At 49.4% G+C, this 27,684-nt stretch overlaps 1 protein-coding gene across 1 annotated transcript in view; it reads right to left on the reverse strand.

The window, feature by feature from the left end:
- COL11A2 (collagen type XI alpha 2 chain) overlaps positions 1-27,684 on the reverse strand; it is a 99,323-nt gene that overhangs the window by 15,242 nt on the left and 56,397 nt on the right. The window contains exons 24-55 of the mRNA XM_081849104.1: positions 27,254-27,298; positions 27,015-27,068; positions 25,286-25,330; positions 24,304-24,357; positions 23,134-23,178; positions 22,074-22,127; positions 21,872-21,979; positions 21,519-21,572; positions 20,733-20,786; positions 19,936-19,980; positions 19,211-19,264; positions 18,858-18,902; positions 17,880-17,933; positions 17,729-17,782; positions 15,870-15,923; positions 14,720-14,827; positions 12,212-12,301; positions 9,849-9,902; positions 9,133-9,240; positions 8,622-8,729; positions 8,475-8,528; positions 8,305-8,358; positions 7,812-7,919; positions 7,481-7,534; positions 6,085-6,138; positions 5,911-5,964; positions 5,188-5,241; positions 2,785-2,892; positions 2,035-2,088; positions 1,886-1,939; positions 1,592-1,645; positions 1,383-1,436 (exon numbers count right to left, since the gene is read on the reverse strand). Of these exons, the coding sequence (XP_081705230.1) occupies positions 1,383-1,436; positions 1,592-1,645; positions 1,886-1,939; positions 2,035-2,088; positions 2,785-2,892; positions 5,188-5,241; positions 5,911-5,964; positions 6,085-6,138; positions 7,481-7,534; positions 7,812-7,919; positions 8,305-8,358; positions 8,475-8,528; positions 8,622-8,729; positions 9,133-9,240; positions 9,849-9,902; positions 12,212-12,301; positions 14,720-14,827; positions 15,870-15,923; positions 17,729-17,782; positions 17,880-17,933; positions 18,858-18,902; positions 19,211-19,264; positions 19,936-19,980; positions 20,733-20,786; positions 21,519-21,572; positions 21,872-21,979; positions 22,074-22,127; positions 23,134-23,178; positions 24,304-24,357; positions 25,286-25,330; positions 27,015-27,068; positions 27,254-27,298 (2,043 nt within the window). The remainder of the gene's footprint in view (positions 1-1,382; positions 1,437-1,591; positions 1,646-1,885; positions 1,940-2,034; positions 2,089-2,784; positions 2,893-5,187; positions 5,242-5,910; positions 5,965-6,084; positions 6,139-7,480; positions 7,535-7,811; positions 7,920-8,304; positions 8,359-8,474; positions 8,529-8,621; positions 8,730-9,132; positions 9,241-9,848; positions 9,903-12,211; positions 12,302-14,719; positions 14,828-15,869; positions 15,924-17,728; positions 17,783-17,879; positions 17,934-18,857; positions 18,903-19,210; positions 19,265-19,935; positions 19,981-20,732; positions 20,787-21,518; positions 21,573-21,871; positions 21,980-22,073; positions 22,128-23,133; positions 23,179-24,303; positions 24,358-25,285; positions 25,331-27,014; positions 27,069-27,253; positions 27,299-27,684) is intronic.

The raw sequence follows: 27,684 nt of genomic DNA on the forward strand, positions 1-27,684 counted from the left end.
GAGGGAGGGCTCCAACTTCATCTCGGCAGGGGATTTTATTTCTGTTCTTTCGCAGCCCCAAGCGGTTTGCAGCCATCGCCCCGGTAATCTTTTGAAATTACAGCTCAGGGTTTTGTTTTCTGTTTTTTAATTGCCGCTGGGAGATCCATCCTAAACCAGCTACAAATCCCTCAGCGGCCAGGAGGAAGCGGAGGACCAGCCTCAGGCCACAATCCTGCCACCTAGCAATTACTTCTGCGTGGGCCTCTCCGGGGCTTACTCCTGAGTAGACGCGCACTGGGATTGTGCTGCCCTGCAGAGTGCCAAAGAGAAGCGACCAGGACGTGGAGGGGGCTGGGGAAATTCAAGTCCTTGAAGGGGTTTTGGGAGTAGGATTAGCCTGGAGGGAGGGAGGTTAAGAATCATGGAACTGCGGAGTTGGAGGGGAACCCCAGGGGTCATGCAATGCAGGAATCAAAATCTATTTTTTAAAAAATGAAAGAGCAGTAAAAATATATTTCAGTTGTTCTAACCCCTGCCCTGCGACCTTAGAGTGCAGGGCAAATAAATTCAAATATTAAAGGAGCTCATGGAAAACAGAAAGGTATAAGCCCCCAACACACACACACACACACACACACACACACACACACACTGTTGTAAACAAAAATCTGCTCTATGATAATAATTTTAAAGTCATAGATATATAATAAATGTTCATAAATGTACCGACCAAGCACGTACATAGATCAGTACAGGAAGACCGACCTGAAACCATTTTTGATTCCCAAACTGACCAAATGTTCTCTCTGCAAGGAAAAGGGGAAAGCCTCCCCATTGTCTTTTCCTTCACAATCCTGTCTTAAGGGTATGTCTGTGTATGAATAGGGTGAGCCTGTGACCTGGCTCAGGAACTGAGTATTTGACATTACAAAAGACTGGCCAGGCTCCCCAGGAAATCCAATCAAGTAAGCATGAACAGGTAACCTGCTAAACAGGAAATAAACAACAACAGGAGATAAACAACACACTCAGATTTCTGCTGTAGACCGCCCTTTCTGTGATGTATGTATGATGTATGGAGGGGTGGTCTTGAGCTCCAGGGTAGGGAATTTAACATGTCTATATAAGGGCAGGAGCACCTTTGTTCTGTGTCTTCCTCCTCTCCTGCGTGTGAGGGGAGCACCCTGTTGCAACAGTTCAATGAAGATCAGGCTTACTAGCTGCTTTGCTTCTCAATATTCTCTGGTTGGCCTCTGTTATTTTCTCCTAACAATAGGGAACCTACATAAAGACTCTATGTGGGCTCTTGGATACCCCTCTGATATCCCATAGTTTCTTCTTTAGGGTAGCCAAGCCTGTCCGGCTTCCCCTTCCATTTACCTGGCGACCAGGTAACTCACCTTGGCACCTTTCTCCCCTTGGCGTCCTTCGGGGCCTGGGGTACCGGCTGGACCCTGTGGAGAGAGAAGGGGAGGCACTGGGCTCAGAGAGATGCCAAGCTGGCCCCCAGGCACAGGGGCACCCCACTCTCTGGCCCCCGAAGCCCAAGGGCCTGGACCCTCTTGAGAACAGGCTTGTGGGTCAACCAGGCCCCTCCCTTTCCACTCACCCTCTTGCCAAGCGGGCCAGGGGGTCCGTTCTCACCAGTGGGTCCTGGAGAGCCCTGGAAGGGGGAGAAAGAGAAGGGGTCACGCTGGGCGGGGAGGAGTAGTGGAATTGGGAAGAAGACAAAGAAGGGGAAGACGACTCTGGAAGAAGGGCATCTTGGGAAGCCAAGAAGGTGATGGAGACCCTTCGCCGTTGGGGAAAGAGGAGGGTGGACTCCCAGGAGGCATCATGTCTGGAACCAAACCCAGCAGAAGATGACCCGGAACCTCTTTCCGGCCAGACCTAGAGCGCTTACCGCCTCTCCCGGCTCTCCATCTTCTCCCCGGTCGCCTTTGGCCCCGTCTTGGCCCTGTTGGCAAGAGAGGAACAAAGTCACGGTCAGCCCCCGGGTCAGATCCTGGCCCTTCCGTGGGGGCTCCTAGGGAAAGGGGTCTCATGACTCACCCGAGGTCCCATTTCACCAGGGGGTCCTGGATCTCCAGGGAAACCGACTGGACCCTAAAAAAGTGAGAGACAGAGATTAGGCCAACCAAAACAAAAAGTCTATAAGGATTGGGAAAATCTTTAAAGAATCTTTGGAAACCTATGGAATTAGGCTAATCCCTGTATTGTATAAATATAAGTTTGTAGGGAGGTAAAAAGAAACGATATAAGAAATATGTAACTGTGCCGTATAAAGTAATGGATAGATAAAGTACAGTGAGATTAATTGGAAGTCAGTTTTAAATTTATTCTCTGTAAGTTTTATAATTGCGTTCAGTATCAGGAGTATATAGGATGATAATTATATTAATCTTCTTGTATCTTATAGGGTGGTGGTTTGTTTGATTTTTCATGTTATTTGTTTGTTTGATTGTATGTTTGTTTACTTGTATGTACGTCTGTTTCCTCATAAATGTATTTATTTTAAATTAATAAATATAGATTTAATAAAAAAAGAGATTAAGCCCCCCTCCCAGTTGCCCAGTTGTTCCTTCCCAACAGACACATGGCTTCGTTTTACCTTTTCCATCCCATTCGACGACAGCCCCCTTTCCGATTTTAAGGAACTTCCCCCCAAGAATGGAATGGAATCAAGTGGAGATAGAAACAGAGAATCACAGAATTGTAGAGTCGGAAGGGACCCTGAGGGTCATCTAGCCCAACCCCGACAAGGCAGGACTCGCCCCACTCTCTCTCTGCAGTACCACTTACAGGGTTCCCTTTGGGGCCATCATCTCCAGGGGGGCCCTTCCCGCCAGGGGGCCCGGCGACGCCAGCAGCTCCAGCCTCGCCTTTCTCTCCTCTTTCTCCCCGTGGGCCCTGAAGGGAGAAGAATGGCGGTGAGACAAAATGGCTTCCAGCTCCAGGGGCAGTCTACCCTCCCAATGCCAGGGGCTGTGTGGAGGGAGGGGGACTCCAGTCCATGGGGAGGGCAGGGGGGCTGGATTGGCCAGTGCAGGAGACACCAGAAGGATTTTTTTTGCCTGGTCCAGCGACCAAGCCCTTAAATTTGGGTCTTGAATAGGGGCAGAGAGAAAAGGTGGTCGCACTGAGGTTAGGCAGTGGGTCGTTTGCATCTGTGGGAAGGGAGCGTCTATGGAGGGCCATGAAGGATTTTGGGGGCCGGGAGGGAAAATGTCAGACATTAAAGTTCTGTATGGTGAACCTGGATCAGGGCCTGGCAAGTGTACAAGTTCTTGTTTTCCCGTTTCTCCAATCTTTAGCCTGCTTCCCCACGTTTCCCCACATTTATCATTTTTTTTCAAAGTCCTTCCCATCAGCATTTTAGTACAAATTTCTCCCCCCACGGGCATTTTTGCAAGCCGTTTGTGCCTAACCCGCAAATTTTGGCAAAGCGACTTCCTCCGGCACAAAGCGAGGAAGGGAAGGACACAAATTAAACAAATTGATAACAATATTGCCCATTCAGATAGGTAGCCATGTTGGTCTGATGCAGTTGAAATAAGTAAAAAAATTGTCCAGTAGCCCCTTAAAGGTAAAGGTAAAGGGAGCCCTGACCATTAGGTCCAGTCGTGGCTGACTCTGGGGTTGTGGCGCTCGTCTCACTTTATTGGCTGACGGAGCCAGCGTACAGCTTCCAGGTCATGTGGCCAGCAGGACTAAGCCGCTTCTGGCGAACCAGAGCAGCGCACAGAAACGCCGTTTACCTTCCCGCTGGAGTGGTACCTATTTATCTACTTGCACTTTGACGTGCTTTCGAACTGCTAGGTTGGCAGGAGCAGGGACCAATCAACGGGAGCTCACCCCGTCGCAGGGATTCAAACCACTGACCTTCTGATCAGCAAGCCCTAGGCTCTGTGGTTTAACCCACAGGGCCACCCATGTCCCTCTAAGTAGCCCCTTAGAGACCAACTAAGTATGTTCTGGGTATAAGCTTTCGTGTGCATGCACAGCTGGTATCTGAAGAAGATGGTATCTGAAGAAGTGTGCCTGCACACGAAAGCTTTTACCCAGAACATACCTAGTTGGTCTCTAAGGGGCTACTGGACAATTTTTTTATTTAGTTAAATATTGCCTGTTTTTGTCTGTTGTTTTGCACTGATCTTTGCCCCCTCGTGTAGATGTGTTAGTTGGGGCACCTTGTTGCAACGCAACATTTCATTTTTTACTTTTTTACTTTTTTTAACTTTATTCCAAAACCGAAAAGGAATTACAAACATCAAATTCAAAATCCATATTCGTTTTGTAGCATAAGCCTATTACATAGCTGACTAGATTAAACTATACCTAATTGCTAGAGACTTCCCTTTGCTATATATAGATCCAACACAATTAGAACTATTAGATATTTTTATAAATTCCCCACTCCCCTTCACCCATGTGTGATCTCAATATTTTTAAAACTTCTTCCATCTTGTTGTGTTGTTGTAGTTTAATAATTATTCAATTGATTCTTTTATTACAGTGGTGCCCCGCAAGACGAATGCCTCGCAAGACGAAAAACCCGCTAGATGAAAGGGTTTTCCGTTTTTTGATGCGCTTCGCAAGACGAATTTCCCTATGGGCTTGCTTTGCAAGACGAAAACGTCTTGCGATTTTTTTCACTTTCCCCCCTTTTTCTAAGCCGCTAAGCCGCTAATAGTGCTAATCCGCTAAGCTGCTAATAGGGTTGCTTCGCAAGACGAAAAAACCGCTAGACAAAGAGACTCGCGGAACGGATTATTTTCGTCTTGCGAGGCACCACTGTATTTCCTTGCTTACCCCTGCACGTTTTACACATTATCTATTAATATTCCAGTTCCAGAACCATATTTTTCCATGTATTCCTTCACTCCATTCTACTCTTTAATTATTCTCTGATTTGAATGGCCTCTAACGATTGCCGTCAATTTTGCCATTTCCACAAACTCACAGAGCTTGCTTTGCCATTTGAATAATAATGATGGTATTTTCTCCCCCTTCCAGTTGGAAGTGAGGTGGTTTGCCTTCAAATGGGGAGAGAATCCAACTCTTCTCCCCTGTCCCTCACCGGGACGCGGGTTTCACTCCTGTCAATCAATCCCATCAGGGGTGCTGGGCAGGCCAGGTGTCGCAATGGTGGTGGCAGAGGTGGTGGATGGGGCAGGTAAGGAGGGAGGGAGAGGGGTCTCTTACCTTGCCACCAGGTTCTCCAGGGACTCCAGGACCTCCTGGCTCTCCTGCCTCACCCTGAAACGACAGAAGGATATTGAGGGCTGTGTCAGTGTGGGTCTGGTCCTATCCAAAGCTCTTCCCATCCTCCATTCTTCATATATTCCAAGCCAGTGTGTGTGTTTATACTCATTCTGAATCTCAGGCCCTCCAGACCTCTCAACCTGGCCCCTGAGGTTCTCTCCAGGACACACCCCTCACTGCAAATAGACTTGGGAACAGTGAATATAACATAATAGGCTCAAGAGAGCTTTCATTAGGCAGCGGGGGCAATTGGGGGGATTCGAAGGGGATTGTGAATATCTGGGGAGAGAGATCCCTAAGGGGGGGGGGAGAGTCTGTTTGAGAGACTCACAGCTCATCTGCCATCCAGAGAACCAAGAACCAGGAAGAGGAGATCAATACCCAACTCATCCCCAGATCCCCCAAAACACACAGAGACCCTACTCATTGCATCATAGGATCGTACAGTTGGATGTTCATCTTGTTCATTTCCCGTGCTCTGCGCATTAGTATAGAGACAACCGAAACCAGGAGTCATTCCCTCCAGCTGCTTCCTCCTCGTTCCCTTCTTGCTCCAGGGAAGCCAGATTCGCTTTTCAGAACACACAGGGATACTGGCTCCCAGGCCCCACTCCCAACTCACCTCCCCAGAGGACCCAGGGGTCCTGTCTCCCAGCCACTTACCTTCTGTCCTGGGGGACCAAGGTTTCCTACGCCCCCTGGCGGGCCTTGGGGACCCTGTGTGGGAAGGAAAAAGAGACCCCAAATTGTTAGACTAGAAGCCCATACTGAATATCAGTTAATGGGCGGTGGTGGTGTAGCGGTTGTGGGGGGTTGTGGAAGGAGAAATACACTCACATTTGCTCCAGAGGGTCCGGCTGGGCCACGTGGTCCGGGGGGTCCTGGGGGTCCCTGCATGGAGAAGTGTATTTATTATTAGCACCCGAGCCCCACTATGTGGGTCATTGATGCTCAGGTCCGACTCAAGGACCAATGTGCTGCTCTTAGCAAACACTCTGCTTTTGACAGGCAGAAAAGGGAGGGGAGCAAGAGAGCCCCTTTGCTTTCATTTCCATAATATTCAGAAAAAGATGCCCTCTTCTTATTCTTAGGCTCCCAAACTCAAAGGGGCGACACACAGTTTCACCTCTTAAAGAGTAGGCAGAGGGCTTAGTCCCCAATCTCACCCTTCTAGTCTTCACAATAAGATCATAGAACCACAGCATGATAAAGGGACCCGAGGGTCATCTAGTCCACCCCCACAAGGCAGGAGCATCCCTGACTGATGCCCATGGGCATCGGTCAAGAGCAGGCAGGGGGATCTTTTATGTCCGCATCTGATCAGGGGTAAAGCTGTAGCGGCTGAGAAGCCACTTTCCATGGGGCAGCACTGGCCTGCAGGCCACAGGTCAGTCACGTCTGGTCAAGGCAGTTACCCAGCCGTCCGGCAGCTATGTACGTAAAAATAGCCGAAGAGCTCCAAATCAGCTGGGTCAGGCCCAACAGAAAACATCAAGGCCCCCTTCCTGTCCTCACAGTGGTCAAATGCTATAAAGAACCTAGGAGTCGAGATAGACTGGTTCTGGGCCTGGAGGTTCCACAGGAAGACGAGAAGGGCTTGGCAGCTGGGTTAGTTGCCAAAGAGCCAACCAAGTACCCCAGTGGGAAACCTGCAATGCAGTTAGAAACAGGAACCCCAAAACACCACAATTAGGGGTGCCTGTATAGGGACAGAACTACCTAAATTGTGGAGAAACTTATTTATGTGTGCAACTACAGTGGCAAGAATGTTACTTGCCCAGAAATGGAAAGAAGAAGAAGTCCCAGGATACAAAAACTTACGGGATATGAAGAAATGGCGAAACTTACCGGAAGAATAAGAAATCAAGATAACAAACTTTTTTTATATAAAAGAGCGGAAATGGTTTATTGAACATTTACAGATTATTTGTAAACAGATAAAAACAGGGTTATTGTAATAACCTGCAGTAACATAAGAGTATATATTTAAATAAGATAAATAAATTAGTAAATTAAGTGAATTTGGACATGCAGAAGATATTAAAAATGAATTTAAGGAACTGCAGGAAGAGGGGGAAGGAAGCCAAGTTTTAAAATGTCAAAATGATTGCAAAATCAGTGAAATGTATATATCTGAAAAGTATAAATAAAAATATAGAGAAAAAACAGCAAAACTGGGGTGCCTTGGAACAGAGAGAGAGAGGGAGAGAAGGGGCAGGGAGGCAGCACTTACCATGGGCCCCACATCGCCCGTCTCCCCCTTTTCCCCAGATGGTCCCGGCAGACCCTGTCAAGAGGCAGGATCAATCATGGTTATTTATCATGACATCTCTCTCCCGCCTTCATTCCTCTGCAGAGCTTGAGGTGGGGTAGTACATGGTCCGCCCCCCCGCCGTTTCACCCCCACAACAGCCCTGTGAGGTGGGTTAGGTGGGGAGAGAGTGACTGGTCTAAGGCCACCCAGGGGGCTGAATGACCAAGTGGGGAACTGGGTGCAGGTTGGAGGGTTGGACGGGGGGAGGGGCAGAGGTGTGACCCTCCCTTCAGGGTGTCCCTGGGCATACCTGCAGGCCGATGGGCCCTGGGGGGCCATTAAACCCTCGGGTTCCCTCATCCCCCTTTGCGCCAAAGTGGCCTTGGGGGCCCCTCGCTCCAGGCTCTCCGTCTGCGCCCTGAAGGGTGAAAGACAAGAATCATAGAAAGGGCACCCAAGGGTCACCCAAGCTGGAACCCCCCCCCACACACATAATGCAGGAATCACAACTAAACCAGTTTCCTTTTCTTCTGAAAGATACCCATGGCGGTTTCAAAAAACCGCTCTTCTGAAAAATGCTTTTGACAGGGTATGGTGGGAAGCTTATTGAACTAGTGTGGCTGCCTCCAAAAGTTTGGAGATTTAGCTGGAGGCAACCCTCTGTTCAGATAAAACTGGCCGCTATATCGAATCAATATGGTCAACTGAACATTTCATAACTGTGCTGATTTTGGGGGGGGGGCATTCTTAAAATTCCTGAATGACACCAGACACAAGGTGGTAAAATGAACTTGAGGACTTACTGCGGCTCCTGGTTGCCCGAGAGGACCCAGTGGGCCAGGGGGTCCCGGTGGCCCCTGCAGAGAGGAAGAGAAAGAGGCGAATGGCATGGATGGAGAGGCAGGGGAGGAAGAGCCCCACCCAACGCATTTCGTGGCCCTGCCCCACAGGTCTCAAGATGACCCCAACTTACGTGCTCTCCTTTTGCCCCTTTGCCGCCCTTCTGGCCAGGATCGCCCACTTCGCCCTGAGGAGAGAGAGAACGAGAGAGTGAGCCGGGGAGGCCCAGCCCAGAGGCCGGGGCAATGGGCAGGGGAGACGCCGCGTTCCAGACTCTTACCTTGTCCCCATCCTCACCTGGGCCCCCCGGAGGTCCTGCGGGGCCAGGCAGCCCGACGGGGCCCTGGACGCCATCGCGGCCTGCGGGGCCAATGGGACCTTTCTCGCCCTGGGGAAGAAAAGAGAAAGTGAGGGAGAGGGCCCCCAAGACTCACCCCGGAATCTCAACCACCCACCCCCCTTTCCCAGGGGTGCTTCAGAGTTCTTGACCCCAAGCGCCACTTGCAGCTTCTGCGTCTCTTCCACCAAATTCTTGCCTTGAAGGGGGTTGGGCTGGATGACCCCTCGGGGTCCCTTCCAAGTCTACAATTCTAGGATTCTAATCAACGTGACCCAGGAATCCAGAGAGTGTTGAGGGGTCCTTATTACACTCCCTCTCCCTCCAGAAAAACTTGGGGGCCCCCTCTGCCGTACCCCACCACCTGCCCCTCTCCCCGCTCTGCTTGCCTTTTTCTCTACCCTCCCTTCCTCCCGAGAAGACCCATAAGTCCTGCCCCTTCAGCCCTACTCACAGGCACGCCTTTCTCCCCAGCCGAGCCAGCGGGTCCTTGAGGGCCTGGTCTTCCTGGGGGTCCGATGGGGCCACCTGGCCCTGGGCCCCCCCTTTCCCCTGGGGATCCCTGGAAGGCAAGATGAAAAGAGGGTGCTTAGGCCTGATCCTGAAGGGAGGCTGAGTGCAGGAGAAAAGGGGCTTGTACCCAGAGCACCCTCTGCTGGAGCCACAATGCACTACCCCAGCACAGTGGGATGCTCAAAGCTGACGCAGGCTCTCGCCAAACGCGAGATCCAACATGGAGACGACGACAGACCCATTTAGACAGAAATTCCCCTCCCCTCCTGCTTTGACTCTCCACTATTGAAATGTTTCGGTGGGCTTCCTTATTCTCTATTTTAATTGCAGGTGCTCTTCTGTAGGCTGGGGGGAAAAGGCCGGCGACAAAAATTCCTCTGATGATAACCTTTTGTGATGATAACCTTTTTTTTTTAAAAAAAGCACACAAATCGCTGCAAAATGTGGAGAGCTGAATGTGGAGAGCTGGGGGGGGGCGATGAGAAACTGGGGAAGAACTGAAATTCTTAATAGATATGGGTGTGAATATGGTTTCTTGGGCATGTGCAGAGCTCCATTGGCACGTCAGGAGGTGCCAGGAGAAGGGCAGCATTGTGGCTGCAGGGCGTCCATTGGGTCGGTGTGTCAGGGCCGGGGGGGGGGGGAGGAAACACTCACGGCGGGTCCTGGGGGTCCAGCGGGTCCCTCGTTGCCTTTCAGTCCAGGCCCACCCTGCAAGGTTGGAGGGAAGAGTTTGAGGCAGGCCGACAAGTAGACACACAAGCACAAAACACCCACCCCTTGTCCAGTCCTTCTTCCATCCCCCTTTTATTCATTTGAAGTGTTGCAGAGACTTCTAAGGGCTACACAACCTCACCAATAAGCCAGAATAAGAGAAAAGCAGAATTAGAAGGGACCCTAGCGGTCATCTAGTCCAACCCGCCCCCCCTTGTGAAGCAGGAATCACAGCTAAGTAAAATATAAACAGCCAGGTGAGCAAACGAAGGATCAGCGCTGGCAGCAGGGCCAAGGTGGTGCGGGAGGTGCAGGTCAAGTGGCAGGGAGTCCCTCTGTTCTAAAGTTGCTGACGAAGAGGGCGACGTGGAGTTTTATTTTGCCTTTTTTTGCTATGAACCGCAACCCCAAGACGCAACCATATAATTCTATTTTTCAGTAAAGAAGCTAAAAGGATCTAAAAAGGGTATAAGCAATTTAATGAATAATGGCAATAATCATAAACCAAATAAACCAAAATAATACTATTTGGGACTCAAGGCAGGTAAAATACAAAAAGCTAAAAGCATACAAAAGGTAATTGTTTAATTAAACTCTAATAGAATTAAAGCAAACCTGCTAAAAAAATAAACAGCACAGCATTGTTGAAATACACTTTCCTAAAAAACAGCAGAAAACAAACCCGGCCAGATCCCAGAGGCCTGTGGTGAATTTTTCAATGCTCACATTCAAAAAATGAGGGGTGCTAAAAAGTTGCAACATAATTTGGGAATTCGAAAGGTATTTTGGTGAAGTTAATGCTACTCAGTTTTGCTTGGTAAGCAAAACGTGTATAAAATTGTATAAAAATCATTAAAAATTATTGCCAGGCACTTGCAGTTATATTATATATTAATATTGGTTTTTTATTTAATAATATATAATATAAATAATTATTATTTAGCATCACCTGACATTTTCAGAAGGTAAAATTCTTTGGTTTCCCGAAAGCAGTTTATGGGCTTCTTCATCTAATGTTCCCCAGTTGCAAAAATAATAGCAGATTTGAATGCCTTACACACCAAAACATATTTTTAAGACCCCTCACTGAAGAAATTTGCAAAACTTAAGCTTTGGGGGCCGCCTAAAATAACACACCTTAAGTGTGGGAATAAAAAAGCCTTCAGCTGCCAGCAGAAGAACAACAAGGCAGGAGCCAGTCTGGGTTCTCCAGGCAGGGAGTTCCAAAGTTGCTTGGGAAGAGCCACCACCAAGAAGGCCCTGTCCTGCCCAAGTATTCCTGGGAGGGTGGTGGGACCAAGAAAAGCCCCCCCCCCAAAAAAAGATCTCAAAACCTGGGCAGCCTAATAAGAAGGAATACGGTTTTTCAGACAGCCTGGCCCTAAGTCATTGTAGCATCCGGAACTTTCCATCTTAACAGTACAAATTTTGCAAACACCTTCCGTATCTCCTCAAAACCATTCCTCCTGTGTATTCCCCATCTTACCTTAATGGCACATGTTAATTTATCATTAATAGCTATATCCCAGACCTCTTTATACCATTCTTCCATTTTATATTCACCTTGCCCCTTCCACTTCCTGGCTATAATAATTTTTGCAGCTGTCAATAAATCCTAGCCTGTGAACCTTCTGTCCCATCGTAAATTGATAATAACACTACCTCTGGACTTTTGGTCAGCTTTAACCCAGTGATTTCTGTCATCTCCTTAAACACCCTTTCACAAAAAAATAAAAATAAAAAATTGTACATATTTGCATCCCCACCACATATGAAGAGAAGTCCCTGTTTCCTGGCATCTCCTCCCACAGACAGTGCTTAACCTGCGGAACTCTCTGCCACTGGAGAATCAGGGGGCCCTTTCCGTGCCAACTTTCACAGACTTGCTGAAATTCTTTCTATTCTGCCTGGCCCACGCAGGCAAATGAAGAGGACCCCCCCCACCCCCACCCCAAGTTTGTTTTTAACTTTTAACTTATTATGCTCTTACTGACTAGATTTATATTGTTGCACCGTGGGTGTAGCCAAGAGGGGGGAGAGAGGAGCAACTGCCCCCCCCAATCAATAAAAATCCTTAACTAACTGAGGTTCTTCCCCCCCACCAAAAAACCCCAAAAAAATCCTGGCTACACCCTGTAATGCAGGATTTGAGTATTTTTCTACAGACATTTAGTTCCTGGCAGTTTAATCTCAGCCCCCAGAGCAGGCAGGACGGTTGCAACGCAAAACGCTGTGCCCCCCCTGCACCCAGGCTACGTTTTCCCAGGCCATCCCCATGGAAGGAGCCCCCCCCCCCAAGTACGTACGGCAGTTCCAGGCAGGCCGCGCTCTCCGGGGAAGCCTCGCAGCCCAGCCGGGCCGTCCTTGCCGGGTCCTCCGGGGGTGCCGGGGTCGCCCTGAAACGCAGAAGGGGGCAAAGGACACGTTGACCCCCCAAATCCTGGTCAGAGCCCCCCAGACCCCGGACCCCCTCTTCTAGGTTGAGGGGCCTGAATCTATCATGGCAGGATCCTCAAAGGGAGAAGAGAGGCAGGTATCCCGAGGCTCAGATTTCTGGGGCGCACTGGGTGGGGCCTGGGTGCTAAGGGGAGGAGCCTGTGATACCAGGGGCGGGGCTTAGAGGGTAAAGGGGATTTCCAAGGAAGTTTTCTAGTCCTTTGAAAGCACAGTTTGAGCTTCCAACCTCCTCTTTTGAGCCTAACTAGCGCAGAACTTGGAACCCCAAAAAGGGGTTCCGCTTTGGATGTTTTCACCCCGTGGGTCCCCGGGAAAGGTAGAGGGGTCCCTTAGAGAGCTTGGGAGCCTGTTACGCCCCTATTATGGAAATTACAGGGGGGGGCCCCACATCTTTAAAGTTGTTAAATGTTACAGATATTATGCATAAATGTATCCTTTCGACTTGACAGCTCAGGGAAGTTACGTGGCTTTAAAAATACCGCATTTCACTCCATAAGACGCACGTTTCCCCTCCTAAAAAGTAAGGGGAAATGTGTGTGCGTCTTATGGAGCAAATGCAGGCGGGAGGGCAGCCCGTCAGTCCCTTCTCCCTCCTCGCGGAAAAGCCCCCAAGAGCCACACACACGCTTCACGCGGCTCTTTAAAGGGAGCGCAGCTCTTGGGGGCTTTTCCCTGAGGAGGGAGAAGGGACTGACGGGCTGCCCTCTGTCCCTTCCCCCACCTCCTGGAAAAGCCAGAAAGAGCCGCTGCCAGGCTCTGCTCAGCGCTCCCTTGTAAGGGCTCCCTTCCGTCCCTCATCCCGCTTTGCTGGGAAGCCAGAAGAAGAGGCGCCGCGCAGCTCTTGCTCTTGCTCTGCTGGCTTCTCAGTGAAGCGGGATGAGGGACGGAAGGGTTTAAAGCAAGAAAAGCGAGAGCCGCTTACATGCTCTGCGCAGAATATTTTTTTCCTTGCTTTCCCCCTCTAAAAGCTAGGTGCATCGTATGGTCAGGCGCGTCTTATGGAGTGAAAAATACAGTAATATAAAATCAACTCCTTTGCCAGTTTTCTCCATTTCAACACTATTTTGCCCTTCAAAAAACCTCTTTTCCCCACCACCTCCCCAAGCACACCTCCTACCCCAGGAAGTGCCCAGAGGTGACAATTGCTGAGCTGATTGTTGGGCAAGGAAAGCCTAATCCCATCACCAAACTTGCCAAGGGGCCAGACATGCAAAGGAAGTTCTATTGTACTTTGGGTGGTGGGACTTCAGAGGTGTTTGCCTGTGCTCATCTTAAACCTGGGTCTTGCCCTGACATGTCTGCTTATGCTAATCTTGTACCAAGGACTTGTCTGGAAATGTTTGGCAAGGTTGAACTAGTGTAACCACTGTCTAAAAGCTAAAGGGAGCCCTGACCATTAGGTCCAGTCATGGCTGACTCTGGAGTTGCAGCGCTCATCTCGCTTTATTGGCCGTGGGAGCCGGCGTACGGCTTCCAGGTCATGTGGCCAGCATGACTAAGCCGCTTCTGGCGAACCAGAGCAGCGCACGGAAACACTGTTTACCTTCCCGCCGGAGTGGTACCTATTGATCTACTTGCGCTTTGACGTGCTTTCGAACTGCTAGGTTGGCAGGAGCTGGGATTGAACAACGGGAGCTCATCCCGTCATGGGGATTTGAACCGCCGACCTTCTGATCGGCAAGTCCTAGTAACCCGCAGCGCCACCCACGTCCCTTTAACCCCTGTCTACCCCTCCCCTTTTGCGACATGTCAGTGATGTAGCAATGATGTATCGATGATGCTGTACGAACTGTATTCTGGGATATGGTGGGAAAGTTTTAAAAGTCTTTGTCACCCCATCCTCAGGGTTCAAAATTCCTCTTTGAACCTGTTGCGCAATAAACTTTGGTGGCTGGACTCCTTCCTTTATTCCTGGCATTTTTTCTGGCCTATGTAGGACCAGTCTGGATAGCTGGCCTTGGTGAAGACTTGACGTTTTCCTCCTCAAAAAGTTTCTGATTTGAGTTTCTACTGAAATGAGGCTGCATTTCAATGTTGTGCTTAATCTTGTTTTTAAGTTGTATTTCAATCAGTTGTTTTTATATCTGGTGTTAGCCGCCCTGAGCCCCGTCTTGGCTGGGGAGGGCGGGGTATAAATAAAAATTATTACTATTTATTATTATTATTATTATTATTATTATTATTATTATTATTATTCCACAGGGACCCACAGGCTCTGCCCAATGAGCTGGGTGACTGAGCAGCCTCGCACCTAGATTTTTCCCGTAACCCCACCCCCGCCTCCCCCTGCTGGGCTGCCCATGAGCCCTTGCCCTTGCCCTCGCACCCAGACCCCGCTCCCCCCGCCCAGGACTTACCTTTGTGCCTTCTTTCCCAGAGGGTCCAGGCAGGCCTTGCTCTCCGGGAGGCCCAGGAGGGCCGGGGTGGCCCCTCTCCCCCATCTGGCCTGTTTCTCCTGCGGGGCCCTGCCAAGGAATCAGAGAGTTGTAGGGTATGGAGGGAACCCCAAGACTCATCTAGACCAACCCCCAGCAATGCAGGAATCTCAGCTAAAGTGTCCATGACGGGCGGCCAGACAACCTCTGCTTAAAAACCTCCAAGGATCGAATCCCCTGAGCAAGGAGAGATTTTATTATTATTTATATTATTAGTGATTTATTTATTCACAGTTTGTTGTTGTTGTTATTGCTGCTGCTGCATTTATATCCCGACTTTTCCCCAAGGCAGGACTCAATGTAACTTGCACAGATAAAATAACATTAATATTAATAATAATATTCTGTCCATCTGACTGGGTTGCCCCTCTGCGTGGCTTCCAATCGATTAAGACATCAAATTAAACTGGCAAGAGTTTTGTTAGCCCAGAAATGGAAGCAAGAAGAAATTCCAACAAAAGAAGAATGGCAGACGAAGTTAATGGACGACGCAGAATTGGACAAAATTACAGGGAGGATTCGAAACCTGCAGGACCAGAGATTTACAGAAGATTGGAAGAAGTATATGAATTATTTGAAGAGCAACTGTAATCAACAAATCATGCCAGTAGGACTACAAGAAGTTTTGTAAGGAGAAATATACAAAGTGTTACCAAGTAGAAAAAGATGGAGATATTGGTTATGAGTTTGAAATGTAATAGGAAAAATAAGAAATGCATACTGAGAGATTAGATTGGAAAATTTTCAGACAGGACTGATGGAAGTCAAAAAAACTGAATAAGTGTAAAAGTACATTCAATTATTGTTGAAAATGGTATGTTAAAAAACTAATAAAAAGTTCTATAAAAAAGACATCAAACTAAACTAGAAATGTATTCAATGTAATTGTTTTAAAGTCATCAAACTCTAAACAGAACTAAAACAATATAAAAAACTAAAATCTGTTAAAATACAGGTGATTAAAACAGAACAGGCCCCGCCCTTGCCATCTTCTGACCATCCCCTCCCAGGGTCAGTTTTTTGGCTGCTCTGCTGGTGCTGGAGAGGGGAAGAGTGACCCCCGTCTCCTTACCTGAGGGCCCACAACCCCCGGTCCTCCAGGGGGTCCGGTCTTGCCTTGGAATCCCTATGAGGGGGAGAAAGAAGGGGGGGAAGGTTACAACTGTGATAAGAATTTTAAAGTCTCAGATATATAATAAATGTACCAACCAAGCACATATATAGATCAGCACAGGAAGACTGACCTGAAACCATTTTTGATTCCCAAACTGACAAATGTTTTCTCTGCAAGGTCAAAGGAAAATGGAAAAGCCTCCCCATTGTCTTTTCCTTCACAAATCCTGTCTTAAGGGTATGTCTGTCTGCGTTTGAATAGGGTGAGCCTGTGACCTAGCTCAGGAACTAAGTATTTATCATTACAAAAGACTGGCCAGGCTCCCCAGGGTATCCAATCAAGTAAGCATTAACAGGTAACCTGCCAGACAGGAGATAAACAAAGCACTCATATTTCTGCTGTAGACCGCCTTTTCTGTGATGTGGGTATGATGTATCTGGGGGGTGTTCTTGGGTTACACCCCTTCTGTGATGTATGTATGATGTATGGAGGGGTGGTCTAGAGCTCCAGGGCAGGGAATTTAAAATTTCTATATAAGGCCTTGTGCGCCATTGTTCTGGGTTCCTTCTCCCTCCTGTCTGTGGTGAGTGAGGACCCTGTTGCAACAGATCAATAAAGATCAGGCTTGCTAGCTGCTTTGCTTCTCAATATTCTCTGGTTGGCCTCTGTTATTTTCTCCTACCGATAGGGAACCTACATAAGGACTCTATATGGGCTCTTGGATACCCCATAAGGGGAATGGGGCAGATTTTGTTTACAACACTACTCTCTCTTGGTGGGATTCCTCCTGCCTGACCTGATGTCCACAATGGTGTCAGAAGTGGGATGAGATGTGATGGAGGAGTGAGGGAGATCCGTTGAAAGCAGAGTTTTCGACGCACCAAGGGCCAGCCGTCAAGTGCGTGAAAACCCCCGAGTTTGTGCAGAGCGCAAAGGCAAAAAAAAGGGGGGGGGAAGCACACTCAGAGTGACTCAACTCTGAGTGTATTAACTTTGGGGGGATCCTGAGGAAGCAAATCTTTCCAGGTCACCTAAGGGATCGCCTGAACCTTTATAGCTCAGCTCAATTCCTGAGTGCCATTGGTCATTCCCCAAGTTGGTGAGGCTCATTTGACCACAATGAGAATCCAAGGATTTGGTGTCATCGGAGCATCCCTGTGGAACTCTCTGCCACTGGAGACCTACCAGCTTTTCAACACCTGCTGGAAACCTTTTGATTCCACCAGGTGATTACGAATTGGTCCTTCTGCGATGTTTTACTAGTGTTTGTTTTTAATTCTTTGGCTTGCTTTTACTTTTTTTAATAGTTTTTACCTTTATATAATCGCAAACTGCTGTGATCTACTTCTATGGTAGAAATACAGTGGTTATCTCAGTTGTCAAACGTTCCAGAAGACTGTTCAAATTCCAAAACGTTCGACAACCGAGGCACAAAGGGAGAGTGTCAATTTCAATGGTGAAAACTGAAAAACACACAGCGGAAGCCGTTCGACTTCCAAGGCGTGTTCAAAAACAAGAGCAGCTGCTTCCAGGTTTTCGGCATTGAGAAACCGAAATGTTCGGCTTCCCAGACGCTCGAAAACAGAGGTACCACTGAACTTTCATAAGGAAACGAATGTTGCTCTTTGGAGTTCGGTTAGCCAACAGATCCGCCTTGCAGCGACGTCGTCTAGCCTGCACTTTGCCAGCTTCTCCCAAAGATTATTATGGGGTGCTGAGTGGAAGCCACCAGGGGAGAGGAGAGGGAGTAGGAGTAGGAGTACTAGGAGTAGGAGTACTAGGAGTAATAAGCAAAGAGTAAGCAAAGAGTAACTTACGACTTCTCCCCGCTGGCCAGGGTGTCCGGGCAGACCATCCTTCCCCGAGGGGCCCTGTGGGCAAAGAAGACAAGAGGGTCAGTGGGTGGCCAGAGGAGGGAGTGACCGGTGGGGGTGGGCAGAGTGGGGCGGCAGATAACCGGGAACTCACCGGAGGTCCTTTTGGCCCAGGGAATCCGTTTGGTCCTTGTGGTCCCGGTTGACCCTGAGGAAGATGCAGAAGGAGAAGGAAACATTGAGAAGCAGCTGGTGGAGGGGGAAACGGAAGGCTTCCTAAAACCATTGGGACCCCAAAGGGTCATCTGGACAAACCCCCTGTAAGGGGGGGGGGGTGTTACTGGGTTTTTTATATTATGCATTTTTAGATTTTGTGATTTTATGTTGTCACCGCCCTGAGGCCCGTGGGCACAGGGCGGTATACAAATGCGATAAATAAGAATAATTTTAAAAGCAGGAATCCTTTTTGCCCAACGTGGCTCTCAAACCCACAGCCCTGAGATTAAGAGTCCCATGCTCTACCGACTAAGCAGACAGTGACGCAGGGCAAACCGACCCCTAAGTAGCAGCAGCACCCAGAGAGCGACCTGCAACACATAACAACTGCATTGATAAAAGTTAGAAATTTTAGTTGGGCAGGGCCTGCCCTTGGGAACTCCCTGACACTTGATAGCAGGCAGCTGCCTTCGCCGTGCTCAAAACCTTATACCCAGAGGCTTAGAAGGCGGTGTGAGTTTTAATCTGCTTGTTTAACTTTCTCAAAGTCCTCAATTATTGCTGTTAATTTTTCTCATTGACAATTTTATTGTTCTTTCTTTTTTGCAAACCATGTGGAGGCTGTTTGTTTGTTTACAGTCAAGCAGTAAATAAATGTCACAAAACAAATACATAAAATGAATAAACGTTGTGCTGGATCCAGATGCGCCATCACCACCCAGATTCCAGAGCAGCAATGCCTGAGGAAAGGCAGCTGTGACCTTTGGAACTCCCTGCTACTGGACGTTCACATGGTGTGCACTTTTAAATTCGAGCCTCGGTTCTCTCTTAATTCCCTGAGATTCTCACTGGGGGCTCCTTCCTCCTCCTCCTCCATCTTTCCTTAACCCCCCCATTTTCCTTCCTGTTTACTCACCCTTTCCCCGGGGGGCCCGGCTGGTCCTTCGCTGCCCGAGGTGCCCTGCATGAGGATGAGATGAAAAGGAAGCTATTTAGAAACACAGAATCGCCCCTTCCAGCCCTGAGGGAACCCACGAGGCCCCTTGAAAGGGAGGCTGAATCTAAACATATATAAAACACGCTGTGGAAATGCTATTCTAAAAAACGTTTTAAGATATATATTGAACTTGTGGTTAGCTCAACATCGCCATCCACTGTCACGTTTGTATAACGCACTTAAAACACACTTGAAACGTTATATTTGCAGCTGTATAGCTGAGTCCAGAGACAAAGAGAGAGGAGCCCCAACCCCATATCCCATAAACCAACCTTTGCTCCAGACTTCCCTGTGGCCCCTCGTGGCCCCCGCTGGCCTCGTGGCCCCTAGAAGAACAGGGGGCAGAGAGAGAGAGAGAGAAGTAAGTGATCCGGAGAGCCGGGGGCAACTCATCCCAGCGCAGCCTCCCTCCCATCTGAGGGGATCCAGTCCCGCCCTCCTTACGGTCATTTCCGGGTTCAGCGCATGATCGCGCATGTATCAGTGGCGCCTAATACGGGGGTTGCCGGTATTGCAGATCCTCTTGGGTGGGGGGTCCTCCCCTCCCCTCCCCACTCTCGCAATTAACATCCGTCTCTGAAAATTATTGCAGAGACCCTCAGGGGAGTCTGCCCTCCTCCGCTCCCCCCTCCCCTCTCCCAATTAACCTCCGTCTCCAGGCCTCACCAGTAGGAGGGAGCACACAGGAGAAGAACTACTAGGGTCCATCATCCGCCCCCCAGGATATCACCAGGGCCTGCCCCCACATCTCAGGCTTGGGCTCTGGAATTTTTGGGTCTAGGGTGATCCTGACATGGCAAACCTTCCCATGACATTATTCCTTTCCAGGTGGGTGGGAAAGACAGTGTGTGGGGGTCCCACCTCCCCCCCACAACTGGGTTACCAGGAAGCCAGCATCCATTAAGATGTGGGGAGGGAAATGGGGGTGGTGAATAGGAAGGCAAAGACTGCCCCCCACCCGATTTGACCCACCCCACCTTCCTCCTTGGTTACTCACCGTGGGGCCTCTCTCGCCTCGGGGTCCCAATTTCCCAGAGATCCCCTGCAAGGAGAAACAAAGGCAGATGATCCACAGCAGGACCCCACAAACATTTACCTCCCCTCGGGCCCCCAGTTTCCCTCACCCTCCTTCTAGCTGTGCGACGAATCAACACAGTTTGGCTTTAGCCTGTGAAAGGGGCTTAGTTTTTCCCCCCAGCTGCTCCAACACCTTTTGGCAGGATCGGAACTCGGGCTTCCTTTACAACAGTCATTCACTTTTGGGGGGCCCTATGTTCCATAGACTCACCCCCAGCTCCCCCTAACCCTAGAAAAAGCACTGTTTGGAACAGACATCTGCACGACCCCCCAAGGAAGACTCCGCTGCCATAAAATTCAGAACAGTGGTGGAAGTCTTTTAGAATATTTCAACTAGGATTTATATATCGTAATGTCTGAAGTGTGAATTTGGAATCATTGATTATGAAAAGCATTTTTTCTCTTCGGTCTTTTTCGTTTTTGTTTCTTTCTTTTATTTTTCGTCTTTCTTCTTTTCTAATCTGCGTTCTGGAAAATTGCGTAGGTTTTATGTATGGTTATGTATTGCTTCTATTTCTTTTTTTCTTTTTGGGGGGGTATCATCTAATAATTTTGTTTTTAATTTTTTTTAAAAAAAAATCAGAACAGCAGCAATCCATTCGAAACTATTTAGTTTAACAAATTTGACATCTTTCCGAAACCGCCGACCCAAAAGAGAAGTTGCTTGGGGGGGGGCTGGGAGAGAAGGAGGTCCCCGAGGAGGAGGGGGCCACTTACCCGTCCCCCCTTTTCGCCGTTCGTCCCGGGGAACCCAGGAAAGCCTTGAGAGCCCTGAAGAGGAGGAAGAGGCGGTTAAGACAAGGTGGAAGAGGACTTTTGGCATGGAGCAGCCAGGACATCGCAAAGGGTTGGACTAGATGGCATCAGGGGGCTTTTTCCAACACAACAATTCTATGGAAATTGGAGTGGGGGGCCCAGAGAGTGCAGGGGCCACGAAGGAGGCGGGAGAAGGGCGGGCGCAACTTCTCTCCCTGCAAGGAGATGGGACGATTCCGCCCACCCCCATTATTAGGGGGGCACAGCGTTGGGTACCGGTGATGCCACAAGGGGGCCGGTACAGATCCACACAGGGAAACTTCACCCCCCTTCTTTGCAGGGGAAGGAAATGGCTCCCACGACCCCCAAATCATCATCCTTCGATTGCTCCGCTTTTACAGAGAATCCAGGGAATATGGCCGAATATTGCAAATATTTGGGGTTTTCCGTGTTCACAATTGATTTATGGCCGTTATTTGCTGAAGGAAACACACTGGTGAGAAGATATCTTTTTTTGGGGGGGGGGTTGCAAGAGCAAAAGTAACTAGAGTCAGTAATAATAATAATAATAATAATAATAATAATAATAATAATAATAATTTATTTGTACTCCGCCCATCTGGCTGGGTTGCCCCAGCCACTCTGGGCGGCTTCCAACAAAGATTAAAAATACACTAAAATGTCACACATTAAAAACTTCCCTGAACAGTAAGGCAGGTCAAGTCCCCAATTTGGAGGAATACTGACCTTGGGTCCTTGTCGGCCGGGATACCCAGGGAGACCCGGAACACCCAGTTTCCCCTGCAAGAAAGAGAGACGTAAAAAATAAAGTGAGCAAGGAGACTTTATACCCCCAGGGAGGAGGCCCTGAAACCCCAAAAAGGAGTAAAACCAGATGAAATAATAATAATAATAATAATAATAATAATAATAATAATAATAATAGTACCCCACCCATCTGACTGGGTTTCCCTGCCGGACGGCTCCCAACGAATTATAAAACCACAGGGGGACCAGTCCATCTCCACCTGCGGCTGGACTAGATGACCGCTGCAGGACCCTACAGTTTTATCTCCACCCCCCCCACCCAGAATCCGCACCTTCTCTCCGACGAGCCCAATGGGACCTGGGTCCCCGTGGGGCCCGGTGCGGCCCTTAGGGCCTTCAGGGCCGTCTTCGCCTCGGGATCCTGGGACGCCGACTTCGCCCTGATCGTGGGGGGAGAGAGAGAGAATGAGGCAGGAACAAGGAACAGGGGAGGGGGCTGCGGGTACAAGGGGGGAGGAGGCTTGTCCTACTTACCCGGTCCCCTTTCACGCCCATGTCGCCCTTGAAACCAGGAAATCCTTCTTCCCCCTGCAGTGAAAAGAAGGGGGGGCGTTAAGAGGGATTCAGGACCCCACAGACTCAGAACCCCAAAGGAACACCAGGCTCCCCTCCCCCCCCCGAGTTGGATGGTGTGATAGGAATTTCGAGGTCTTAGATATATGTTAAATGTTCATAAGTGTACCAACCAAGCACGTACATAGATCAGCACAGGAAGACCGACCTGGAACCATTTTTTATTCCCAAACTGACCAAATGTTTTCTCTGCAAAGTCAAAGGAAAATGGAAAAGCCTCCCCACTGTCTTTTCCTTCACAAATCCTGTCTTAAGGGTATGTCTGTCTGTGTATGAATAGGGTGTGAGCCTGTGACCTGGCTTAGGAACTAAGTATTTATCATTGCAAAAGACTGGCCAGGCTGCCCAGGGTATCCAGTCAAGTGAGCGTTAATAGGTGACCTGTCATACAAGATAAACAATGCACTCAGATTTCTGCTGTAGACCGCCTTTTCTGTGATGTAGGTATTATGTTTGTGGGGGGTGGTCTTGGGTTACACCCCTTCTGTGATGTAGGTATGATGTAAGGAGGCGTGGTCTTGAGCTTCAGGGCAGGGAATTTAAAATGTCTATATAAGGGCAGCCACACCTTGGTTCTGGGTCCTCCTCCTTTCCTGCGTGTGAGGGGAGCACCCTGTTGCAGCAGATCAATAAAGATCAGGCTTACAAGCTGCTTTGCTTCTCAATATTCTCTGGTTGGCCTCTGTTATTTTCTCCGACCGATGGAGAACCTACATAGGACTCTATAAGGGCTCTTGGGTACCCCATAAGGGGAAAAGGGCAGATTTATTTGTTTACAAGAATGGCAACCAGCGATTCCTTTGCTGCAATTGTGTGGGGTTGGACTAGATGACCCCTGGTGGTCCCTCCAAACCCTACAGTTATGGGATTCCACGCTTTCTCCATAGCTGAACAGAAATGTGGATTTGGGGGGTTGTCACTGCTGTTTTCTGAACTGCCACTTCCCTTCCCAACAACCGACCTTTTCGCCTTTGTGGCCGTTGAAGCCTCGAATGCCGTCCATTCCCTACGAGGAGAGAGAGGGGTTTGGGGGGAGACATTATCCGTGGTGTGTCTTATATTCCAGGCTCCCACCTCCCCCCCCCCCAGCCATACCCGTCCTGTCTCTCCTCCCCAACAGGTCCAGGCCCAAAACCGAGACACATGTCTTCCGGGCCACGCACCCAAATTAACTTGTGTGATTTGTGTGCAATCATGTCCCCCCCATCACCACCAAAAGCACTTTTGGGGGGTAAGATTGTGGTGCGAGATCACAGCACCCAAAATGACCACCATTCTCTCATGCAAAAAAAAAAAAAAAAAATCCCCACCGCCCCGTTTCCCCAGGGTGGTTACAAGGTGTGCAACCCTTCTTATTACTATTATTTATTAGATTTGTAATACCACCCACCATCTGAAGATCGCAGGGGAAATATTTGCAGAAAAATACAAATTGTGGCGCAGGAGCGAGGGAAGGGTTCTCTCGATTTATTTCATTCTGACTGCATATGCCGCCTTATATAATAATAATAATATAATAAATTTAATTTATACCCTGTCCGCCCCGGCCAGAGCCGGGCTCAGGGTAGCTAACAGCAGTAAAATTACAGTAAAAACATAATAGGAAAAAGAAACCCAATTTAAAATACAGGTTAAAATTCAATTTAAAATGCAGCCTCATTTTAAATGTAGCCGATAGATCAAAACCGTAAGGGGAGGGAAACATGAGGGTCAGACTGAGTCCAAACCAAAGGCCTGGTGGAACATCTCTGTCTTGCAGGCCCTGCAGAAAGATGTCAAGTCCCGCAGGGCCCTAGTCTCTTGGGACAGAGCGGTCCACCACATTGGGGCCAGTACTGAAAAGGCCCTGGCCCTAGTTGAGACCAACCTAACCAGTTTGCGACCTGGGACCTCCAAAATGTTGTCATTTGTGGACCTTAAGGTCCTCCGCGGGGCATGCCAGGAGAGGCGGTAACGTAGGTACGTGGGTCCTAGGCCGCAAGGATGGCTTCAGGGGGTTGAGCTAGATGACCTCCAGGGGCCCCTTCCAACTTCTCTAAGGCTCCCCAAGGGCAGCCCTGCGCCTCGGAAGCAAAGACAGTGGGAAATCCGGCCCTGCCAAGTCCCGCGAGCCAATCAGCCACTTGCTTACCTTCGCCCCACGAGGCCCTGGGTAGCCAACTGGCCCCTGAGGACCAGACGGGCCCTGGAAGGGGAAGACACAGAGAGAGAGGAGGAGCCGGTCAGAGGAGAAAGGAGGGTTGTTCAGAATCACAAGGAGGGACACCCCCCCCCATGCCCACCGGAAGACCCTCAGGGATCAGGGGCTCCCAGCAAATTTCATTCCGCTCCTCCAGCACGACTTTTAAGAGCTGCAGGGCAGGCTGAAATTCAACAGGTGCTGGCTGCTCCCCTTCTGCATGCCAGTCAAAGCTGGATTTCTGCCTGCGTTTGCTAAGGGGTAGGATGGGGAAATGACCGACCCTGCTGCCCTCCACCCCTCAACGCCCCCGTTTTTCCGGCATAACCAGATGCCTGTGGGGAAATGGCAAGCAGGATTTGAACGCGATTCTGGAGTCAAGCAACTGGCATTCCAGCTAGTAGCCATCGAGAGCCCTCTCCTCCTCCGTGAATTTGCCTAACCCTGTTTTGAGGCCCTCTAGGTTGGCAGCTGTCAATCACCGCCTCCAGTGGGAGGGAGTTCCACAGGTTAACGGTGCGCTTTGTATGCATGAAACTGCACTGACTCCTTCTGGATGGAAAAGGAGGCGCCTGCTCTCTGTGTCGATTCCTCCTGCCACCTACTGTCTGGAAAGGGCATAGCAGGAGTGCAAAAATAAAAGCATCCTTTTTTCGATATACTTTGTTCTTCCTGGGATATTTTTTCACTTCTGGTCTGGAAACTGAGCTGCCTCCCCACCCTGGAAAGGCTTGTTCTCCCTCTTGAAGACCCATCACTGTCAGAAGAGACCCACACGGTGTCAGTGGCTCAGAGAAACCGTTTCCCACGCCTGGTGACCTGCCACCTACGGCCGTTTGTGGGCGGGGAGAGCCTCATGACGCTACTTCATACTTCCATCACCCCGCTGGTTAGACTGCTGCCACGTGCTGGGCGTGGGGCTGCCCCTTCTCACCTGGTTTCCTTTGGTGCCTGGGTGCCCCTCTTTGCCAGGGTGGCCCTAAGAGAAAGGGATGAAAGGAAGGAGAGAGAGAGCGAGCAAGAAGGAGTTGAGTTAATAATCCATGGGACTTGGATCGCTGCCTCCTTTTCGAATCCCACTATTTGGGGAGAGGGCAAATCTCCATGCCAGTCTGCCAGGGCCTTCTTTGCCAGGGGAAAGACGTTTGGGGACATGGGAGTTCAGCTGGAAAATGCCAGGAGAAGGCACAAAGGATGGGGCAGCAGCTCACTTCCTGTCTAATACGACTAGCAGGCTATGTCAAATGTGGGGGGTGGGATGATTATGATTATTTTATCATTATGCTCTGTATTATTATGCTCTGTATTGTGTTTTTATTATTATACTACATGAATTATGTCCTTAATGTTGTACACCACCCTGGGATAAAGGGTGCTACCGTATATAAATTGAAATTAATTAATATTACTACTACTACTACTACTGACCGTAGTTCACTTCCTGTCTAATATGCCCACCACATCAACTCACTTCCTGTCTAATATGGCTGCCACATCAACTCACTTCCTGTCTAATATGGCTGCCACATCAACTCACTTCCTGTTTAACAAGGCCACCACATCAATTCACTTCCTGTTTAACATGGCTGCCACATCAACTCACTTCCTGTCTAATACGCCTGCCACATCAACTCATTTCCTGTTTAAGAAGGCTGCCACATCAACTCACTTCCTGTCTAATATGGCTGCCACATCAACTCACTTCCTGTTTAACAAGGCTGCCACATCAACTCACTTCCTGTCTAATATGGCTGCCTTCCTGTTTAACATGGCTACCAGGGAATGCAAAAAGCGCACTTCCTGTTCGAAACTGCACCCTGTGGGCCCCGAAAGTGTCCGTCATGCCAACATTTCACAGTTTTACCTGTGGGAGGCTGATCTGTGACACTTTGTGGTGCCGACATGACCAGGACAGAAGGGCCACCCTTTGGGGGGATCTCAGGGGCCCTATGGACGCCTGCTCTTTTTCGTAAGGGCCCCAACCCGCTTGTGTTGCTGGGTAGGCTGACCATGAAACTGCTGCAACATGGTTGAATGGTTGTGACCATGGGTGGTGAAATATACTCAGAGTCGCAAAGTGATTTCATGCTCTTTATTCAGCTCATAGTGGTGAGGAGGAATGAATGAAAGTCCCCTCAAAGTATCTGCTTTATATACATTATTTACACAATGGGCTGCACATGATTGACTAATTCCGGAATTCTACTGTAAGCCAATCAGGTTGTGGATTCACTTCAATCTGGAGCATGATTGGGTGGTTCCTGCTGCATTGTTCTAGGACCAATCAGACTGCTGCATTCTGAATCCTATTGTTCTAGGACCAATCAGACTGCTGCCTTTTGGATCCTATTGTTCTAGGACCAATCAGACTGCTGCCTTTTGGATCCTATTCAACTCAGTACATAACAGGTGGGTGGAGGTCTTGGTGCGGGGTCTGGCGTCTGGCATGGCGACTAGGAAAACCCCACCATAATCATGTTAACATTGCCCTCCCCTTGACAGAAACAGTGGCTTCTCAGCGTTCTCTCTTCAGTGGGGACTCCAAGAAGGGCAGAGGACAAGGCCACCAGCTACTTCCTGTTAAACGTGGATCCCGTTTTTGTTGGGGGGGGGGGCACTGAGCCACGGGAGGCCTGAGGCAGAGGTGAGGGGCAGGTACTTACAGGCGGGCCGTCAGAACCAGGCATCCCCGGAAGTCCAGGTTTCCCTCTGGGGCCCTGAAGGAGAAAATCCCGTTAGCCCAAGAATGGTCACCCCAACCCTAAAACCCAACCCAACCCTAAAACCCAAACCAACCCTAAAACCCAACCCCACCCAACCTAACCCAGCGGCCGCCTCTCTGCTTTGGGGTTCGGCACGGCTGCCCCTCTTGGTCAGCAAGCCGGGGTCCCTCCCAACTCACCTTCTCCCCGTGAGGTCCCATTGCACCTTGAGGTCCCGGCAATCCCTGAGAAGAAGGAGAAAGAGGAGAAGGTTGGGTGAAGAGTTCCTGGAGACGCTCTCCTGAGCCCCCCACACGAGGACAAAAACGTTCACCCTCCCAGTTCTCTCTGGTGGCCCCTCGAATCCTTCCTCGCTTGGGGTCGTTCCTTTGGGGCCAGAAGGTCAGGAGAGCCTGTGGGATCGGGCCCAAGGGGTCTCATCGTGCTCTCACAGTTGTCGGCCGGAGGCCTCCTCTAGAGACATTTCCGGAGAGGGTCAAAAAGGCCCCACACCAAACCCGGGAAGAATTTATTTCCTGGGCAAATTCTCCCAGTTTGATGCATTTTTGTATCCCCTTTCCACCTGAAGCAAAGAGAATTTGCCCATTTTCAGAGAAGCAGGCAAGCTGCA

Source organism: Podarcis erhardii (assembly GCF_964252035.2).
Source record: "Podarcis erhardii genome assembly, chromosome: 2".
Taxonomy (NCBI): domain Eukaryota; kingdom Metazoa; phylum Chordata; class Lepidosauria; order Squamata; family Lacertidae; genus Podarcis; species Podarcis erhardii.